At 37.6% G+C, this 17097-nt stretch overlaps 1 protein-coding gene across 3 annotated transcripts in view; it reads left to right on the top strand.

Annotated features, from left to right (window-relative positions):
• OLFM3 (olfactomedin 3) overlaps nucleotides 1–15297 on the top strand; it is a 66516-nt gene extending 51219 nt beyond the window's left edge. For all 3 annotated transcript variants that reach the window (XM_074876652.1, XM_074876651.1, XM_074876653.1), the window contains exons 4-6: nucleotides 3050–3269; nucleotides 12117–12223; nucleotides 13945–15297. In XM_074876652.1, the coding sequence (XP_074732753.1) occupies nucleotides 3050–3269; nucleotides 12117–12223; nucleotides 13945–14622 (1005 nt within the window). In that variant the 3' untranslated portion in view covers nucleotides 14623–15297. The remainder of the gene's footprint in view (nucleotides 1–3049; nucleotides 3270–12116; nucleotides 12224–13944) is intronic.
• Nucleotides 15298–17097: the final 1800 nt, after the last annotated feature.

The raw sequence follows: 17097 nt of genomic DNA, 5'->3' as shown, positions 1-17097 counted from the left end.
AAGTTCACATAAAATGGACTTAATGTTGTAATTGGTTCTAAGTTTAGATATCTAAACCATTACATAGCTAAGGGGTCTAATTTCTTTTTCAGAGACACTGAATATCCAGTGGGTCTTAATAATATCAGGAATTAAGTACACTAATGATCTGACTACCAAACTTTATTCTTTATGTCATCATTCTTAGTTTAGGTGAGAGTTTGAGCACATACTTCCACTTATTTTCAGGTAGTAAGAAATATCTCCACCTTTTTTGCCTTCATCATTCATTGCTAGAACACCACTACATTTGTATAATGCCATTATATGTTCTGTATTCTCATTATAGTTTTCCATGGGAACAAAATATCAAAATCTGAATGTCTGATACACGATGTCAAAGGTCGCATATTTCTGCAGTACTCTAACCTTCTAAATATTTGATATTTGTATTGGCCAGTCACTTAACTTTAGTTTGACAGTTTGCCAGGAGTATAAAACAGATTTCCATCCAATCAAGTTACAGAGTAATTTAAAAGGTCAACATGATACAATATGCTGCTGGCTTTATCTACTAGAATTTCAGTGCTTTATCTTTCCTGAGACAAAGAAATTCATTCTGGATATAGCATAACCCCTCATATCAGCTGGCACAAAGTGCCAAAATATGTCTACCACCTATCCATGTTGCAATACAAATTAGTTCTTCTACTACTCATCATAGCAACAAGCTAGGAGTGTCAGCAGAAACCAATAAAATTTATTTTATCATGAAAATACCAAAACCAGATTTATATCATTTACTGAAATGAGATATTCTAACACTGTGGTTCCATGTTCATGAGAACCAAAGAGAACAAATGTGATCCAGATCACACTTGAGCATATGGTCATACTTCGGTCAAATCAGCATTTATGCCAGTCAGACGATACCTGATCACCACAAAAAGTTACAGCAGTTTGCTCAAATGATACCTCATCTGGCATAAATCAGGAATAAGTTACCTTCAGTAATTCTCTTAAACACGTTTTATCTTCCTGAGTTTTTGAAACTTTGCATTTTTTTCCATCATGGTTTACCCATGATTTTTGGCAGTTCACTGCCCCACAGAACCAAAGCCTCAGTTCATAATTTTGAAATGAAGTAACAAAAACTTAAGCCTACTCTCCTTGTCATCAAGGAAAAAAATAACTGTTCATTTTAACAGGCATAAAGTGGGCTCAAGTTAAGTTTTTAATAAAAACAGTCAAACAAAAATAGTTTTAACTGTAGACAACAAGACTCTCCACTTTTTTCTGCCCATTTCAATAATTCTTCTACTATAATGTAATTGGAAGACCCCTTGAGAATAGAACCAATAGAACTCCCAATACTCGCAATTTCCTTTATAATGACGTATCTGCATATAATTTAAAATGAAGTTTTCTAGGTATTAAGATGACCTGTGTGCAAAATATACTTCCTAATAACACATATAAGTCTTTATTTTGAGTAAATAATTCCAATATTAAAGCAATTGTTAAAACAATATGGATATACTAGCTAGGAGATGAAGAGATACTGCAGAACTCTCAAGCTGTCTTAGAACATGTATGAGAGGCAAAAATTCAGAGGTAGATCTTCAAGCAGCTCAATTGCTGACCGTACCTATCAGCTTCTTTCACATCTCCTTAGCAAAAATGCATTTGGCATCATCATGTTTTGGAAGTGTTCTACCCTGTTTATTGCATCCTCTAATACGAGTGATGCAACAAATTGTACGCGTGTGTCTTCACACACCTGTGCTAACCTCCAACCACATGTGCTTCTGCACCTCCTTCGTGTGCTTGGGCTTCCATTTAGTTCTCTTTTGCTTTCCCTTTTACCCTGCTGACTACTCCAGCTATTCTTCAGGACTTGATTTTTTAGTCCCTTCAATAGCCTCTCCCTGTGCATCCTCATCTGTTCCCAATCTCTATTACCACCTAATGCTGGTACCTAACAAATCGTCATTTCCATTCTTTGCCTTGTTTTGTCCAGGCTTGCATCTCCTCATGCCTCTCTGGCATTTGCTTGTGGAACTCTTGCTGTTTCCTCAAATTACAAAAAGATATGCAAATCTCTGTATACAGATGATACCTCAGGGACAACCCTATATGCTTTTCAATATAGCAAAACCTTTTGACTGCAAGGATTCTTTGAGGTTTTCTACAGAATAATAACTAAACAAAAAACAACCTTAAACAATTAGTTTAAATTTAATAAAGCCCCTATGGTTAGTGCATTTAAAAGAATAATTAAGAAATGAAAGATGAGCAGCCAATATAGGTTACAAACTGAGACAAATTCTCAAAGTATGAGACTCAGCAAAAGTCTGAGAAAGGGACAATCTGAGATTCCAAAGTGGAGCCTTATTTTATTTAATCAATGTTTAAGAATAGGATTGGCAACATAACAACTGCACACAACAAAAAAACAATTTGTGATAAACCAGAAGAGAGGTCAACTGAGGAAGTTCAAAGGCACCTAGTGATGCAGCAAGGTGAGAAATATAAAGTGCAGTTAAGAACCGTGGATTTTTTACTTCAGAAGAAAGAGGTATATATCACTGTGGCTGGAACAGAACTAAACCCTGTTCAACAGCCATTGGGAAAAAATGAAATCAGTATTTCTAAGGAGTGAAATAGAAATTAACAGCTCACCTATTACAGTACTGTAAAACAGGCATGACCTCCTTGAACATCACTGTGGTCAGGCCCAATCACCTTCTCTCAAGAAAGACACACTTAGAAGGGGTTTATATCCTCTGGATGGAAAGTCAGACCTTCAACAGGTTTGATTCAGATCACTTGAAGGTAATTGTGTACTTCCAGTAGAAAAACTATCCTTTCATGCATTTTATCTGTTGCTTACTACCCTTAAGTCTGAGGTTTCCAAGACTTTCACAATACACTAATAATAGATCTGTAACTAAAATCAATAATCATTTTTAAGTCATTTTAATAATCAGGCATAAATACTACATTAAAGGGAATTAGGCGATTGAACTCCGTTAAACTGCTCTAACTCACATTTGATTGCCTTTAACAGGAGTTGAAAGAAAAGATGGATGAGCTCCTGCCACTGATCCCAGTTCTGGAACAATACAAAACCGATGCCAAATTAATCACCCAGTTCAAGGAGGAAATTAGGAATCTGTCTACTGTCCTCACTGGGATTCAGGAAGAAATTGGTGCTTATGACTATGAGGAACTACACCAGCGTGTACTTAGTTTAGAAACCAGGCTTCGAGACTGCATGAAAAAGCTCAGTAAGTTAACAATTTTATGGCAAATTTGGTCCCTCAGCTGTATATTTTTAGTTGTGTCCCTATAGAAAGATGAAGTTTTCTTTTTTTGTTGTTTGATGAAAGACTGCATTATATTCTGATCTGTGCTACCCTAATAAAAGTCAAGAGTAATTCAACCTAAGGTCAGTCATATCATTTTAAGTTTGCACCAGTGTATCTTATATAATGATCTGCCCTACTGTATACAGAAGGAATTAAGATGGAAAATTATAACAGACAGCAACGTTAAAATCTAAGAGAATTACAACTGGCTGGAGAGCTACAAATATTCTTTCAAAAAAGCTGAGATAGGCATTGCTATTTGGGTCATCTTTGGGATGTCACTGTGAAAAAAAATTCAGTGGGAAGTAGACTACAATCAGTTTTGAGATGTCCGCATCACAACCCTGTCATCTTGTTATGAAATCTGAGAGGCCACTCAGACTGTACAGTCTTTAGACCTCTAATATTAGCGTTGAGAGATGTGTCACTCTAAATTTGCAATACAACATAATTGAGCATTACACCTAATTTAAGTGAACAAAGCATGATTTTCCTAGGAAGCACAGCAACAATCCGTTGTGAGCACTGCACTACATTTACATCAGGCAGCCTCCATCTTGGTTGCTCACATGCTGGCTTTAGTTAGAAAAAGTCAAATGTTGAGCATCTCTGAAAATCAGTGCTAGTTCAGTATCAGCTACCAAAACTAAAAGTCTAAAGTATCATTATCAAGTGTCAGCCTTAACTTTCATTACCCAAAGAGGGATAATTAGTACCTACCTGCTTTACAATCACAATGCAGTGTCCCCCCTCTGCAGCCTACCCATGCATTCTGAAGACTCCTGAATGGATCACTATTGCAATCTGGATTGCTACACCAAACAATCCGGCCCCTCTATGAGAAATAAGTGCTTTGTAAGTTACCACTGAACACGAATAAACTAGAAATTCCAAGTTTCACTCCTGTGATCGGTATCTCAGTTATCAAGTGTGGGATGTTTACTTTTAAATGTTACACATGACATGAAGTATGTTATTAACTTGATAAGCAGTGCCTCTTTATTTCTGTGAGGCAATGAAATGAGAAAAATCTAGGTTAGGTTAGCCTCTTAAATTATTTATTTTCCATTTCTTTAGTTTACACTAGAAATAACACAGTGATGATGGGCTAAAATACATGAAAGACTTCTTCAAACAGAAATTTCTTATGATCCTATTTTCCCCTCAGTACACACACATAATAGCACGTTATTGCATTGACAGGAGGCAGGCAGGAGAAAATGGCTGCATTACAAAACCACAGCAAGCAAGAAAATTCATATAAATAGACAGTATTTTCTGATAGTGTTCCAGTAAGTTTATTAGACACTAGAAGATCATCAACTTATCTTTAATGAGTATCTTGTTTTTCTTTGCTTTTACAGCATATTTTTGAAACATTGATTAGTGAAGTGACTACCGTGTAAGATACATTTTATACATCAGAATGACTGTGTGTATTCACAGGGTTTATTTCCCTATTTTTCACCCACATTTTCCCTCCTGTCTATCCTGAATTCCTGCGACACGTTCTATTTCTCTTGACGTACTAATGTAAAAAAAACTTATTCAAGTTATGTATATTAACAATAGAGAGAAAAGTTTTGTATGGAATAGATTATTAAGCACATCCATTATTAAAAGGGGTTTGGCCTTCTCAAGCTCTAATACAGATTTATTCATCCTTATTGGCATTACTCCCTGCTCTTACATGCTTAACTGACTTTTATGCTCACCTACTAATGGACTAGCTGTATTTCTGGCCTACCCCTGTGTGCCTTTTAAAGTAAAAACAGCTTCAGTTAGGCTTACTGTAAGTAACTCCTGAAAGCTGGTACCGTGTCTTCAAATCAGCAATGCCTACACCTTCTCCCCAGCCACATTCACCACGCTGGAGATGATCCAGCTGTGACTGTCCGTGCCAATCTGATAGCCAGAAGCCTATGGCAGCAGAAGGCAGACTGGCCCCGATGTGCCATAGAATCTGGCTTGAATCTTCACAGATTTTGTTGCATTTCACAATATAATTATCTAACCAGCATGTGTAATAGCTATTTTCCATTCTTCTCCCTAGCAGGTGTTCTTCAGCAATATAATGCATTATTTATATTGTCCTGGCCACTTAAAAGGGATCTTCCATCTGCACTGGCAACACTTTCAACACTCATTAACATAGAGTAAGCAGTTGTCTTACTTTCACCAAGGTTTAATGATTACCACAGCAATTGTGATGACTGAAACTTGCTCCTTCTCTGTGGAATAAGAGAAAATTCAGGCTGAAGCTGCTGAGAAATTTGTCCACAGAACTTTAAAAGGGTGCATGCGATTAAACATGTAGGAACAGAGCGCGTATGATTGCACACACCACGAATTCACAGACACTTATGCACATATGGGTCCTTTGCTGGCAATCACGTAAGGCAGGTGCATTTATAAGAGAATGCAGGTTGCACAGTATGCTTAGGACCCTCCTATTCTTGTCATAAGGTGTTTATGAAATTTGAAAAAAGTTATATAGGTAGCATTCATAGAAGCCAATACTCTGTCAAATGTTGCTTATGAAGTATGAAGAAATAATTAGATACACATTGGATTCACTTATAGCTACATCTGATTATAATGTAGAATCTAAATATTTTAAAGTAACATTTTTGGTTAGAAATTCAAAAGCAGAATATTCTATGTATCCAAAAAAATGCTATTACATCAGTGGCAGAAGAGGTATTAGTGCAGGCATAAGATTACTTTATTGATTACAGTGATACTTGCACTTCCAAAGCATCCCTCCCTTTGGGATTTTAAGAACTTTACAAATATCATTTAGTACAAAACTGTGCAATAGATACACATACTGTTATCCCCATTTTGTAGATGAAGGAACAAGCAGCCCAGGAGGATAGATTACTTTCCCAAAGATTACACAGCAAGTCATTGCACACATGCAGAAGAATCCAGAGGCTTCCTCTCAGCAAGCTCAATTGCTGTACTGCTTCCTGGATTTGTATTATGCAGCACAACAGACATACACCCATTAAGTAAGAACTAATTCTTCATTCCTTCACATTACAATGTTACAACAAATTTGACCATAAGCAGAAAAATGCAAGTAGTAAAACACTTGGAAGTCATTTGTGTAACCGCTGAAAAAATACTTTATTTTCCCCTGTTTGTTACTTACAATAAATAGAATAATGATGCTAATGAACAATTCAAGAGAATGTTTTGATTTTATTTCCCTTGCAAATCCTTCTATAAATCATACACTCACTTGGTATATATAGCAGCTACCAATATTCATCTGCATCACAGAGACTGGGACTATCAATAACGTATTCCTAGCTATCTTCAAAATAGCTCCCATCCAGTTGGTCTATCACAACCTTCTCTCCTGGTATTTGCTCACTCTGGAGCAGCTTTCCAGATGCGTTCTGCCCCATAGACTTTCCCAGTCTACAGGGGTACTACATCTACTTTCTTTTTTAATGGTTACTTTACTTCATGGTCAGCTTCTTCCTTAATATAAATAAATACAGGAAACCACAGACTCACTGGAGTCCACAGTACAAAACTGTTACAAGAGATGAATCAAGCCATAAAGATCCAGATTCTGCATGATGCTATGTTCCTTGTACAGTTCAACTGAGGATGGATAAACAGAGGTTTGATTTTCCAATTACTACAATCAGTTATGGTTGGGATTTTCTAATGTAGGCAGCCTGCTTCTTTCAAAGAAAAGGGAAAGAGACTGAGTGCTTCTAAAAATCCCACTCTTTCTGTGTAACCCCATATGAACCTCTTAGTGGTGGAAAAAATGCCTAGAAATATCACTTTTTCTCTTTTTTCTTAGTGTTCCTGAACTTCCTGACATTTGCTAGTATGGGGATGTATTTCACCTACCTTCTCACTAGCATCTGGTCCTTCTCCCATCAGGGAATTAAAGAGCAGAGGTTTACTATAAACCAAAACTTTTCAGTCAGTAAAAAAACCTTTTCCACCATCACAAGAGTTATTTCCACATCCTCATATGCCCCCCCCTTCTGACAGTAAAAAAAGAAGAAAAGGAAAAAAAATGGAGTTGTTGGCCATGTTAATAAAAATGCACAGGCCAGTTTTAATTCTCAGCCCCCTCACTGCTATGGAAAATTCATAGCCCAGAAGTGTTTCCTATTTCAACATGACATTTGTCTATGTTCTATTTCTCTACATACAAAATGAGCTAAAGAAAAGTCTCAACTGGAAACTAAGTGGAATTTTTTTAATTTCAGACTCCCAGACTTGCCATGCCACAACAGTGTTAAGTAAATGATCCTGCCTTTCAGTATATTAGTATCACAATTCCCTAGCAAGAAACCTCAGCATGCGAGATCAGTTTTAATATAGCCACACAAACAATGATAAGGTTCATTCTGCAGCTAAGAATATAGGCTGGGATCAGATCAACACATTTTACACTTAAGCAGACAAGAAGAAGCTGTTTCCAATTCTGGTGGAGGAGTGAGGAAAATTTCTTGCACTGAATGCAAAGTTGGAAGTGCTTACAACCACACAGAAAACTCGCCTCGCTTTGTCAGTGAACTGCTAAACGTTATATTGAGCTTTACTCTTTCAAGAGTTGTCATTCATTTAACTTCTGTATCAAATGCAGGATCAGGCTTGGGGAAGTTATAAGGGAATTTATCTTTATCAAGTCAGTATTGCTAATTATTTCAGTGTTAAACAGATTGATAAACTGCACATTGTAGTAACGTCATCAAAATGCTGTGATATTCATCTGGAATAAATTATGTAATTGTATTAGTAAGTCAATATATACTTCAACACAGACAGCACACTTGCTACTTTATAATGAACAAAACATAAACGATCCCAATTCTGCCAATTTTCGTAGGTCAGCTGTAATGTATGGGTAGACACATTTGAAGGCAGGGCTCCAACAGACAGAACTAGACAAAACAACGATACCTTTCTCTTGAAGAAGGAGGAATTACTTTTACTGTTTTCTTAATTGCATTCACTTGATTCTTTTAACTTCTGAACAAATATCGGAAGCAATACTGCATTAGAGGGCTGTCTGAAGATTTGACAGAAGGTTTGTGATCTGAATTTCAGAGGGATTTCCATGAGAAGGGGAGGACAATTTGGCCTCAATTACTTTTTCCTAGTCTCACACTTCCCTGCATCATCAGTCAACAACAGGTTCAGTTAGCAAGCCAGTTGATTTGTGGAATACTTGGGACAATTTACTTCTATGAAAGTTACTTGTGCAACAGTTCAGAACAGCATGAGCTGATTTATCAAGTTGACCATTTAGCCAAGACTTGCTTTGGGGCCTTGTCCCGTTCTTTCAAGCAGTTCTTTCTGAACTAAGAGGACTTACTGATAAGGGGTTCCAGTCCACATGTATCTGGAAGCAAAAGTTTGAGTTTTGACTACTCAAAAGAAAAGAGAGATGACACCCATGTACTTGGCCATAAACATTTTTCAAATTAACAGGAGAGTGAGATTCTGAGACAATCTGCAGTTGGGGTAAGGGTAGGCAAGGGCAAACAATATTTCCCCATTTTTAAAATCATGTTAATAATTTTATAAAAAGGCTGTCTGCAATATCAGGGTAACTAGACTTATATGACTAGAATTTTAGTGGAGACTTCATATATTAAGTTCCTGTGCCTAAGGTTCTTCCAGCTATAAGAAGGCTGTGATGACAAGACAGAGGTGGTCCCTGACAGCTCTGCTGCTTCCTTCTGACTGCCCACACTGTCAGCAAGTAGCCCAACAGACCTCAGGTACTGCTGAGGTTCACAGAGAAACCTGCTGATGGGATATGAATTATCACTACAGTGGGAATGGCTTGCTGTATGTGGAAAAATTACTTGAGTATTACTCCTCAGTTTTAAATACAAGTTCCATCAAATTATATCACAAATAGGCAGATTTATGGGTCTCTGTTTAATAAACAAGGACAAAAAAAAGATGGGACATACTACAGGGCAGGAGGAAAAAAAAATCCTCATGACTCTTGCAAGATGCTCTGTTTTGTTATGCTGAAAAGAGAAGCTTTGTCACTTTTCCAGTCAGCTGCCCCTCAGCTATATAGCAACTCTCCTAACAAGTCGTCTTTTCTTGATCACTACATGCTATCTGGGAATAAAAATCTAATCACATAAATATACCCTGTCTCAAACTGCTGATCATTTAGTGGCTGAAGTACAATGTCATCTCTTTTTTCAGATTGTATCTCAATACATTTTGAAATATCATTCTCTAAAAGCATCTGACTCCTGTCATGGGAAAGTGGCTCAGTTCATATAGTTTAAACCAAATCAAGACTGAAGAGGTTTATTAATTATTAACAACATGTAATTAACTGGCAATCAGTGAACTATACATTTGGGATCAATACAAGTAATACAAGAGATGAACCACAGTACTAGACACTTAAGAAACATTCATCAACCTACAAATTTCTGAACACCTTTCTCTAGCTAGAATCAAAAAGCTCCAGTCACACACAGCACACCACATGCACAAACACCCATGGAGTTAGTGCGCACACCCCCCCAACAGCTGGCATGGGCTACAAGCATACTCCCTGCTTTTACACCTCTTCTGCTGGAGATGTGGGGCCTCGAGCTTGATGCGTGCCCATGCTGCTCCCCACAATCCGCTACCACACACACCACTGAGAAGGCGCGTGAGTTCACACGTACCTGCCCTGGCTGTGGGACCCGGCCCGCTGCCCCGTACTCTGACCCCACTGGCTGAGCGCTGCCTGCTCGGGGTACCTGGTGGGGCAGCGGCTCTCCTCGCCTCGGCAGAAGCCATCGTGCCAGCAGACGGTTCTGCAAATTCAACTCATGCTGTGCACACTCCCATGCCTGCCCCAACACCCAGCCCTGTGCAGAAGGTGGGTTCTGTGAGCACCCCCACGTCTCTGCCATGGGTTCTTCTTTAAGTTTTGTCCGTTCAGAAGTGAAATTTCACAGCTCATTTTTGATTCCACATTTAGCTTCCTAAATATTTTTTTAAATAGAAAAAACAGTTTCAGAATTCCAAATTCTTTGTTTACGTTTTCCTACTAGTTTCAATACTGTATTTTAAAGGCACCAATTAGTATACCTTTTAACTCATACATTCATTGTATTTTAATTCTAAAACTCCAAATTAAAAACTACAAATTCAGGAGTAATTAATTTTTTCCTGATTTTGTTCTACTCATTATTGGGTTTCTGATAATTTTATTCCGAATTAAACCCCTCTGAAGGTTTGAGTTTACCTTGTGCCCATTTCTGAGACTATTTACTAACATACCACCTATAAATAGAAGCCTTCACCTTGATGGGATATAGTCCTCTAATTTCCAAGCTAATAGCAGTTCATTGCTGTAGAACACAATACTAGCAGCCTATCTACAAGAAATTCCAGAATAAAAAATTATGTACTATGATAACCAACTGTAGAAAACCTATAATATCCTTTAAAATGGGAAATTCCAAAATATCTTCAAAACATTGTAAGATACATAGATTGAGATATGTAAATAATAATGTCTTTGAATTGACCCAGAAAACACAGCCTACCCTGCTCATTGAGGTCTCAGCATGTACACAATTATCTTCTTTTCATTACACCCCACTTCCCTGGCTGTGAACAAAATCCCCGCGAGCAGCCTCTGAGTTGTCACCACAACATTAACCCCCTTCTAATTGACTGAAATAGGCTTGCACAATACATTCCTTGCCAGTTACATAAAGCAGAAAATCCAGGCTTGATGTGACCTTCTCTTTTGAACTGAATAAATACACGCTCAACACCAGATGCAGTTTGTTTTCCACATTTCCTGGATAGATAGGGCTATACAACACAGCAAAACCGTGTATCATGGAGAATCACTTATTTTTAAATTAAAAAAATGAATTAAATATGTTACTTCTTTTTACATTCTTATGGAACATATTTTCTTCAAAATTATGCTACTTCACCTGCTCACCTCAAATCTTTGTGTGATAGTAAGCCTCTTGGTAAACATATGAATTCCACCAGGGGCTTGTTGCTAATAGCTATGTTATTAATGTCCCCTAAAATATAGATTTTTGAATTGTTAGGAAGGTCAGCACCCGAGATCATATCGACTCTCATTATTTCCTCCCAGACAGTCTAATATGAGACAGCCTAATGGATTAGAAGCCAACTGATACAGCCAAGGTTGCTGAATAATTCTCATATTTGCTCTCAACTTCAGACAGGCCCCTAGTACTGGAACAGCTACATGTGTGTAACCAGAGGGCAGTCAGACACAGGCATTTGTTTACAGCTATACGTTTTGTGTACAAGCTCATTTTTTCCTGTCTGCCTTAACCTCTTTGTTACCCTGGTCAATGGAAAACTGAAACATCCATCAATCCTAGCCTTGCACTGAACTTTCTGAAGGCAAAAGTGAGGGGCGTTATGTCTTCTTTTCATTTATTATTAACTGTTACTCACTTCATCTCAGATGATATTTTACTAGGTTGTATTTTTCTTTATGCCCAGAAAATGTAACTGTGCATTAAAATATATAAAAACAAAAATATAGACAAATAAATTTTTATTTGTATATTTTTACATACTTATATTACTGCTCAATATGGAAAATTTCATATGGTGAAGATGAAAATCCATCTTCAACATAAGCCTGAATCCCCTCGAGCCACTATTTAGTTTAGAGCAATTGGTCTTGTACTCTGACTGATGTCAAGGAGAGTTGTATAATTATTTGCATTAATGCATTTGTTTTTCTAATTTCAGCATGTGGCAAATTGATGAAAATTACAGGCCCCATTACAGTCAAGATATCCGGAACCCGATTTGGAGCCTGGATGACAGATCCATTAGCATCAGAGAAAAATAATCGAGTATGTTAAGGCACTGAATACTTTGTGCCCTTCTGGAGTTTTACTTGGTTTATTTTAATCTTCAACAAGATATTTTCCCCCTAGGAGGTTACACTTGCAAGCATGTTTCTTCTACTTCCATCATTTTCACTGTTAAACATCTTCAGAGATAAAGCAACAGTGTTGGTGCAAAAATATCCAAAGACAGAAGTTACCTAAGCACCTTTGTGCCGCTTTCTTCAACTGTTTCAGGGATGACATACACCTATCTGAACCAACTACACAATTTTTTTCTACCTACCATATTTAATTGAGCTTGGATCTTTAAGAACCCAAGTAATAAAACACAAACATCAACACTTTTACCCAAGAGCATAACCCATAATGCAGCACAGTAAAAATTTGCAGGTTTAGGCCCCATAGAAGCTGTATTCAGACCATTTGCCACCTCAGATCCAAGTTACATAATTATTTGGATCTGCAATAGGATCTCAAACTGGCCACAGCTTTGAGGAGGTACTCTCTCCATCAAAGGGCTTTTGAAGTAAAAACACTAGGTTTCATTTCTGTGAGATCCACAAGGTTAAATTTTTGAATACAGAAAAAAGAATGCAATAGATAAGACAACATACAAATGGTAATAACTAAAGATTTGTGTGCAGCTCTCCCATGCCTGCTGTGTCTATGTAGGTTTACCACTGACCCTGGGAATTCTGATTATCTTTAGGAGAACAGCAAGCTCTGCTCAGCCCCATCTTGTCCTGAGGAAGTTTCCTCAGCCACCTCAGAGCACCAGTGGCTGCTCCAGAACCATCCCCATGATGGGCCCTTGTCTCCACCAGCACCTGCTCCTCACTGTGCCCTCTCCCCACACACCCTGCAGCCCCCTCCCCAGCCAGCCTCCACGTTCTCCCTCTGCCACCCTCTTAAAGCAACACAAATGCTACCTGTGTGCCAGCAAGTTAAAACAAATCATATCCCTCACAGCATCTCGACCAGTAGGAAGATGAGGAGCTGAACTGGCATTTATACAGATATTTTGTTAATGCCAGTTTTGAAACAGGCACAGAAAATATCTCCAGAAATTATTCTGTTCTTTTATTAGTCAGGATTTGATCTATCCTCTGACAAACTAAAAGGAGAAAAGGCAAAATGCATGAAAGAAAAATGGGGAAGTTGGCATACAGAACATTAAAGAAAAAGTATTGATTTTCTTTTCTTCTGTTTTAAGGGAAAAAAAATGGTTCCTAAACTTTACTGGTTTCATTGCTATTGTATTTGGTTTGTTTACTAAGAATAGACTATTTTTCACTGATTAGAGGTTCAGCTGAAAAAAATTCAACCAAATTTATTTCTAAGCATAAATCCAAGTTTAGCTCACATGCCATTTCTCATCTCTGTCTTTGATTATTAGTCTCTGGGAATGTATTTAAGCAAGCCCCATATATCAGAGACCCAAACACTGAATGATCCAAAATTAAATTTCTCTGAAAATGCAGACACTGTAGTTAGCAACAGTCGTCTTGAGAGTTCACCTGTGTTGGTAAGTTTTGATTCAGAAATTCAAGAGTTCCTCATGCTTTTGTAACAGGAATGTGGACAATACTGTACTTTGACGGCCTGCTGCATACCTAAAACTTTTTTTCCTTCTTCTTCTGCAATGCATCCATCATGCCATATCATGATCATGTACCACAGATTGTGTTCCAAGTGTTTACTCCCAATCTTTGTTTTCTTTCCAGGTCTGGTACATGGATAGTTACACTAACAATAAAATTGTCCGTGAATATAAATCAATTGCAGACTTTGTCAGTGGGGCTGAATCAAGGACATACAACCTTCCATTCAAATGGGCAGGAACCAACCACGTTGTCTACAATGGCTCCCTCTATTTCAACAAGTATCAGAGCAACATCATCATCAAATACAGCTTTGACACTGGGCGGGTGCTTGCACAGCGTAGCCTTGAGTATGCTGGCTTTCACAATGTCTACCCTTATACCTGGGGTGGCTTTTCTGATATTGACCTGATGGCAGATGAAATTGGGCTATGGGCTGTGTATGCCACCAACCAGAATGCAGGCAACATTGTCATCAGCCAGCTAAACCAGGATACACTGGAGGTGCTGAAGAGCTGGAGCACAGGCTACCCAAAGAGAAGTGCTGGAGAATCCTTCATGATCTGTGGCACCTTGTATGTTACTAACTCTCACTTAACAGGAGCCAAGGTCTACTATTCTTATTCCACAAAAACTTCCACTTATGAGTATACAGACATTCCTTTCCATAATCAGTATTTTCACATATCCATGCTTGACTACAATGCAAGAGATAGAGCTCTCTATGCCTGGAATAACGGACATCAAGTCCTGTTTAACGTTACCCTTTTCCATGTCATTAAAACTGAAGATGACACATAATTTTCTTTCCCTTCCCTTTCCTTCACCTCCTTCCCTCAAAGCAGTGTCATTTGTGATAAACTCTAAAAGCATCCATCTCTTTCAATTCCTTTTAATTTACATTTCTTTTTTCATTAAGGAAAAGCAACATTTTCTACCATATAATGCATTTCAAATATGGCTGAGCCTGTCAAAAATGACCTGTTGGAAATAAAAGCATCTTAACTCATGATTCTACAAGGTCTGTCAAGACCTTGTCTTGAAAAGCACTAAAGAGGATTTAAGTGGCTAAAGACAGTTTTTAGAAGATTATGATCTGCCTTATTTTAGAGTCAGAGACTAATGGTGGCTTAAATGCATGAATGTCTTTTTTTACCTCATTTTTGGTTTTAATCTATTGCTCAACTTCAGGAAACATTTTGGTAGTTTCAGACACGTATCGCACATTGTATTTTTTATTTATTCCAAAAGAAAGATTTAGGAATTTAATTTACTTGGACATGGAATATGATTCATTTTGCCATCACCCAATTTCAGATGTGGTGCTGTACAGTATGTTTTTAAATATCTTGCAAACATTTTATCGACAGTATGTATTTCTACCATTGTAACCACCATTGTGCAATTGTATCTCTTCACTTATGTGAAAGTAAACCGAGTACTATTTTTTATAAAATATATTGAAGCTTAATTGCAGTTCTGGCTATGGGTCAATTGAAAGTGGTAAAAATCTGAGAGAAGGTGGTTATTTCTGAGAAAAAACAATAGCTTCTCAGGTGCGTGATCCTTATTCTCAGCTTTGCTTGGTAGACCCCTTCTTATTCACCATTGGTGCTTACTGGCAAATCTGCAGCTTTGAAGCCTCATACCAGTCCCATCTTTACAATCGTTTGCCCTGCCCAATTTTTATCTGATGTTGCTGGCTTCTCTCTCTTTCAGTCTCTTTTTCTCCTACTCTCTTTCTTTCCACCATTTTATTTCCCTTGTTTATGCTCACTCCCTGATCTGGGCTTTACAAGGGAGAATCTGAAAGCAGCAGCTGCCCATGCCTCCAGCCCAAGTATGTGAGCGCATCCCATATTTGCACTGTTCTGGGGAAGTGAGGAGCAATGTTAGAAGTCAAGTTGCTTTCCTTAATCTGCCTGTCTTCTTACTCATAATAGAAGAACATTTATCTGTTGACAAAGCTCTTCTCTGGGATGACAGTAATCAGAGAGAAAATACAAAGGAAAAAGTTCGAAGCCAAAATGATCAGTGTAGCACCTGGTAGCTGCCATATTGCTTGCCCTTGCTAGAAAACAGCCACAACACTGAGGCCAACCTCTTGTAAAGAGGTTTGCATTTTGCTAGCAGTAGTATTGATACTTATCATCAAAACTGATGCCTTTAAGAAACAAATATTTCTGAAATCTGTAGCTTGCTACACTCTCTCATTAGAAATTGGGGGGGGGGGGGCAGGCATATTTTATTGGGAAAAAGGAATAAGGTGTTATTTATTTTGGCATAAATGGAAAGTAATATTAACAACTAGTATAAGACTTTTTATTAAGCTGGGCTATCATAAAGCAAAGAGACAGGTATCTGAAAAATTGTTTGCAAGCTCTGTTCCTCACAAAATCTGAGTTTTTCCTCTTTATACCCTTTGAAATTAGGTTCATAGAAAAGGAAGAACATTTATGAAAATGTTTCTATTTAAGAACAAGAAAAAAATTAAATGCACTGATATTTTGCCAGATCTAATTTGAAGACATTTGATTGCTGATTCTTCCAACATACCAGCTGAGACCACCTTAAGTCTCATGAATGTTTTTGTTATTATAATATATATGTCTATATACATTTACAAGTCTGCTTTACAATATAAGCCCACGTGAATCTGAACAACAAATTGCCTTATTTTTCATACTGGTTGCAAAACAGAAAACTTAGCTAATTAGGTTTCAAGAACTGATAAAGGGGAAAAAACCAACAAATTACACTGCAACATGACCAGAGAAAAGTTACTCTCCTGCTTCCATTTCCCCACTCCTGCCTGGCTGAAATGATAGCTGTTATCCCTTACAATCAGTTACACAGGATTTGGAGACACCGAGTTCAGCTAAACAGACAAATTAAACCACTTCACTCCTGTAACCAGCTTTCCTGTATTGACAATGAAACCTTTGTGACACGTGAAAGCGTATACGACTACTCGTTAAAAAAGGTATTTTGTGTCATATAGGAATGTTTTATGAAAATTAAGTACATTCATATTTTTATCAAAAGCCCTAAAACAAACCCTAACCTTCCCCCCCACAGAGTAACTTCAACAAAACAGAGTATTTTCACAATACAGCATTCTTAAAAACATTAGTCATTAGATTGAGAAATTAAATTTCTTTCTACTGTATCATCATAAACTAGACTAATAGTCATTACATGAGGATCACTTCACCTGAAAAAAATTGTTACTACCATATTTCTTTATAAGAATTTCATACTGTGTAATTAGCATGC

The sequence above is a fragment of the Strix uralensis genome, chromosome 8, assembly GCF_047716275.1.
Source record: "Strix uralensis isolate ZFMK-TIS-50842 chromosome 8, bStrUra1, whole genome shotgun sequence".
NCBI classification, from domain to species: Eukaryota; Metazoa; Chordata; class Aves; order Strigiformes; family Strigidae; genus Strix; species Strix uralensis.
The sequence above is the reverse complement of the archived record's forward strand: the minus strand, read 5'-3'. Positions and strand labels throughout refer to the sequence as shown.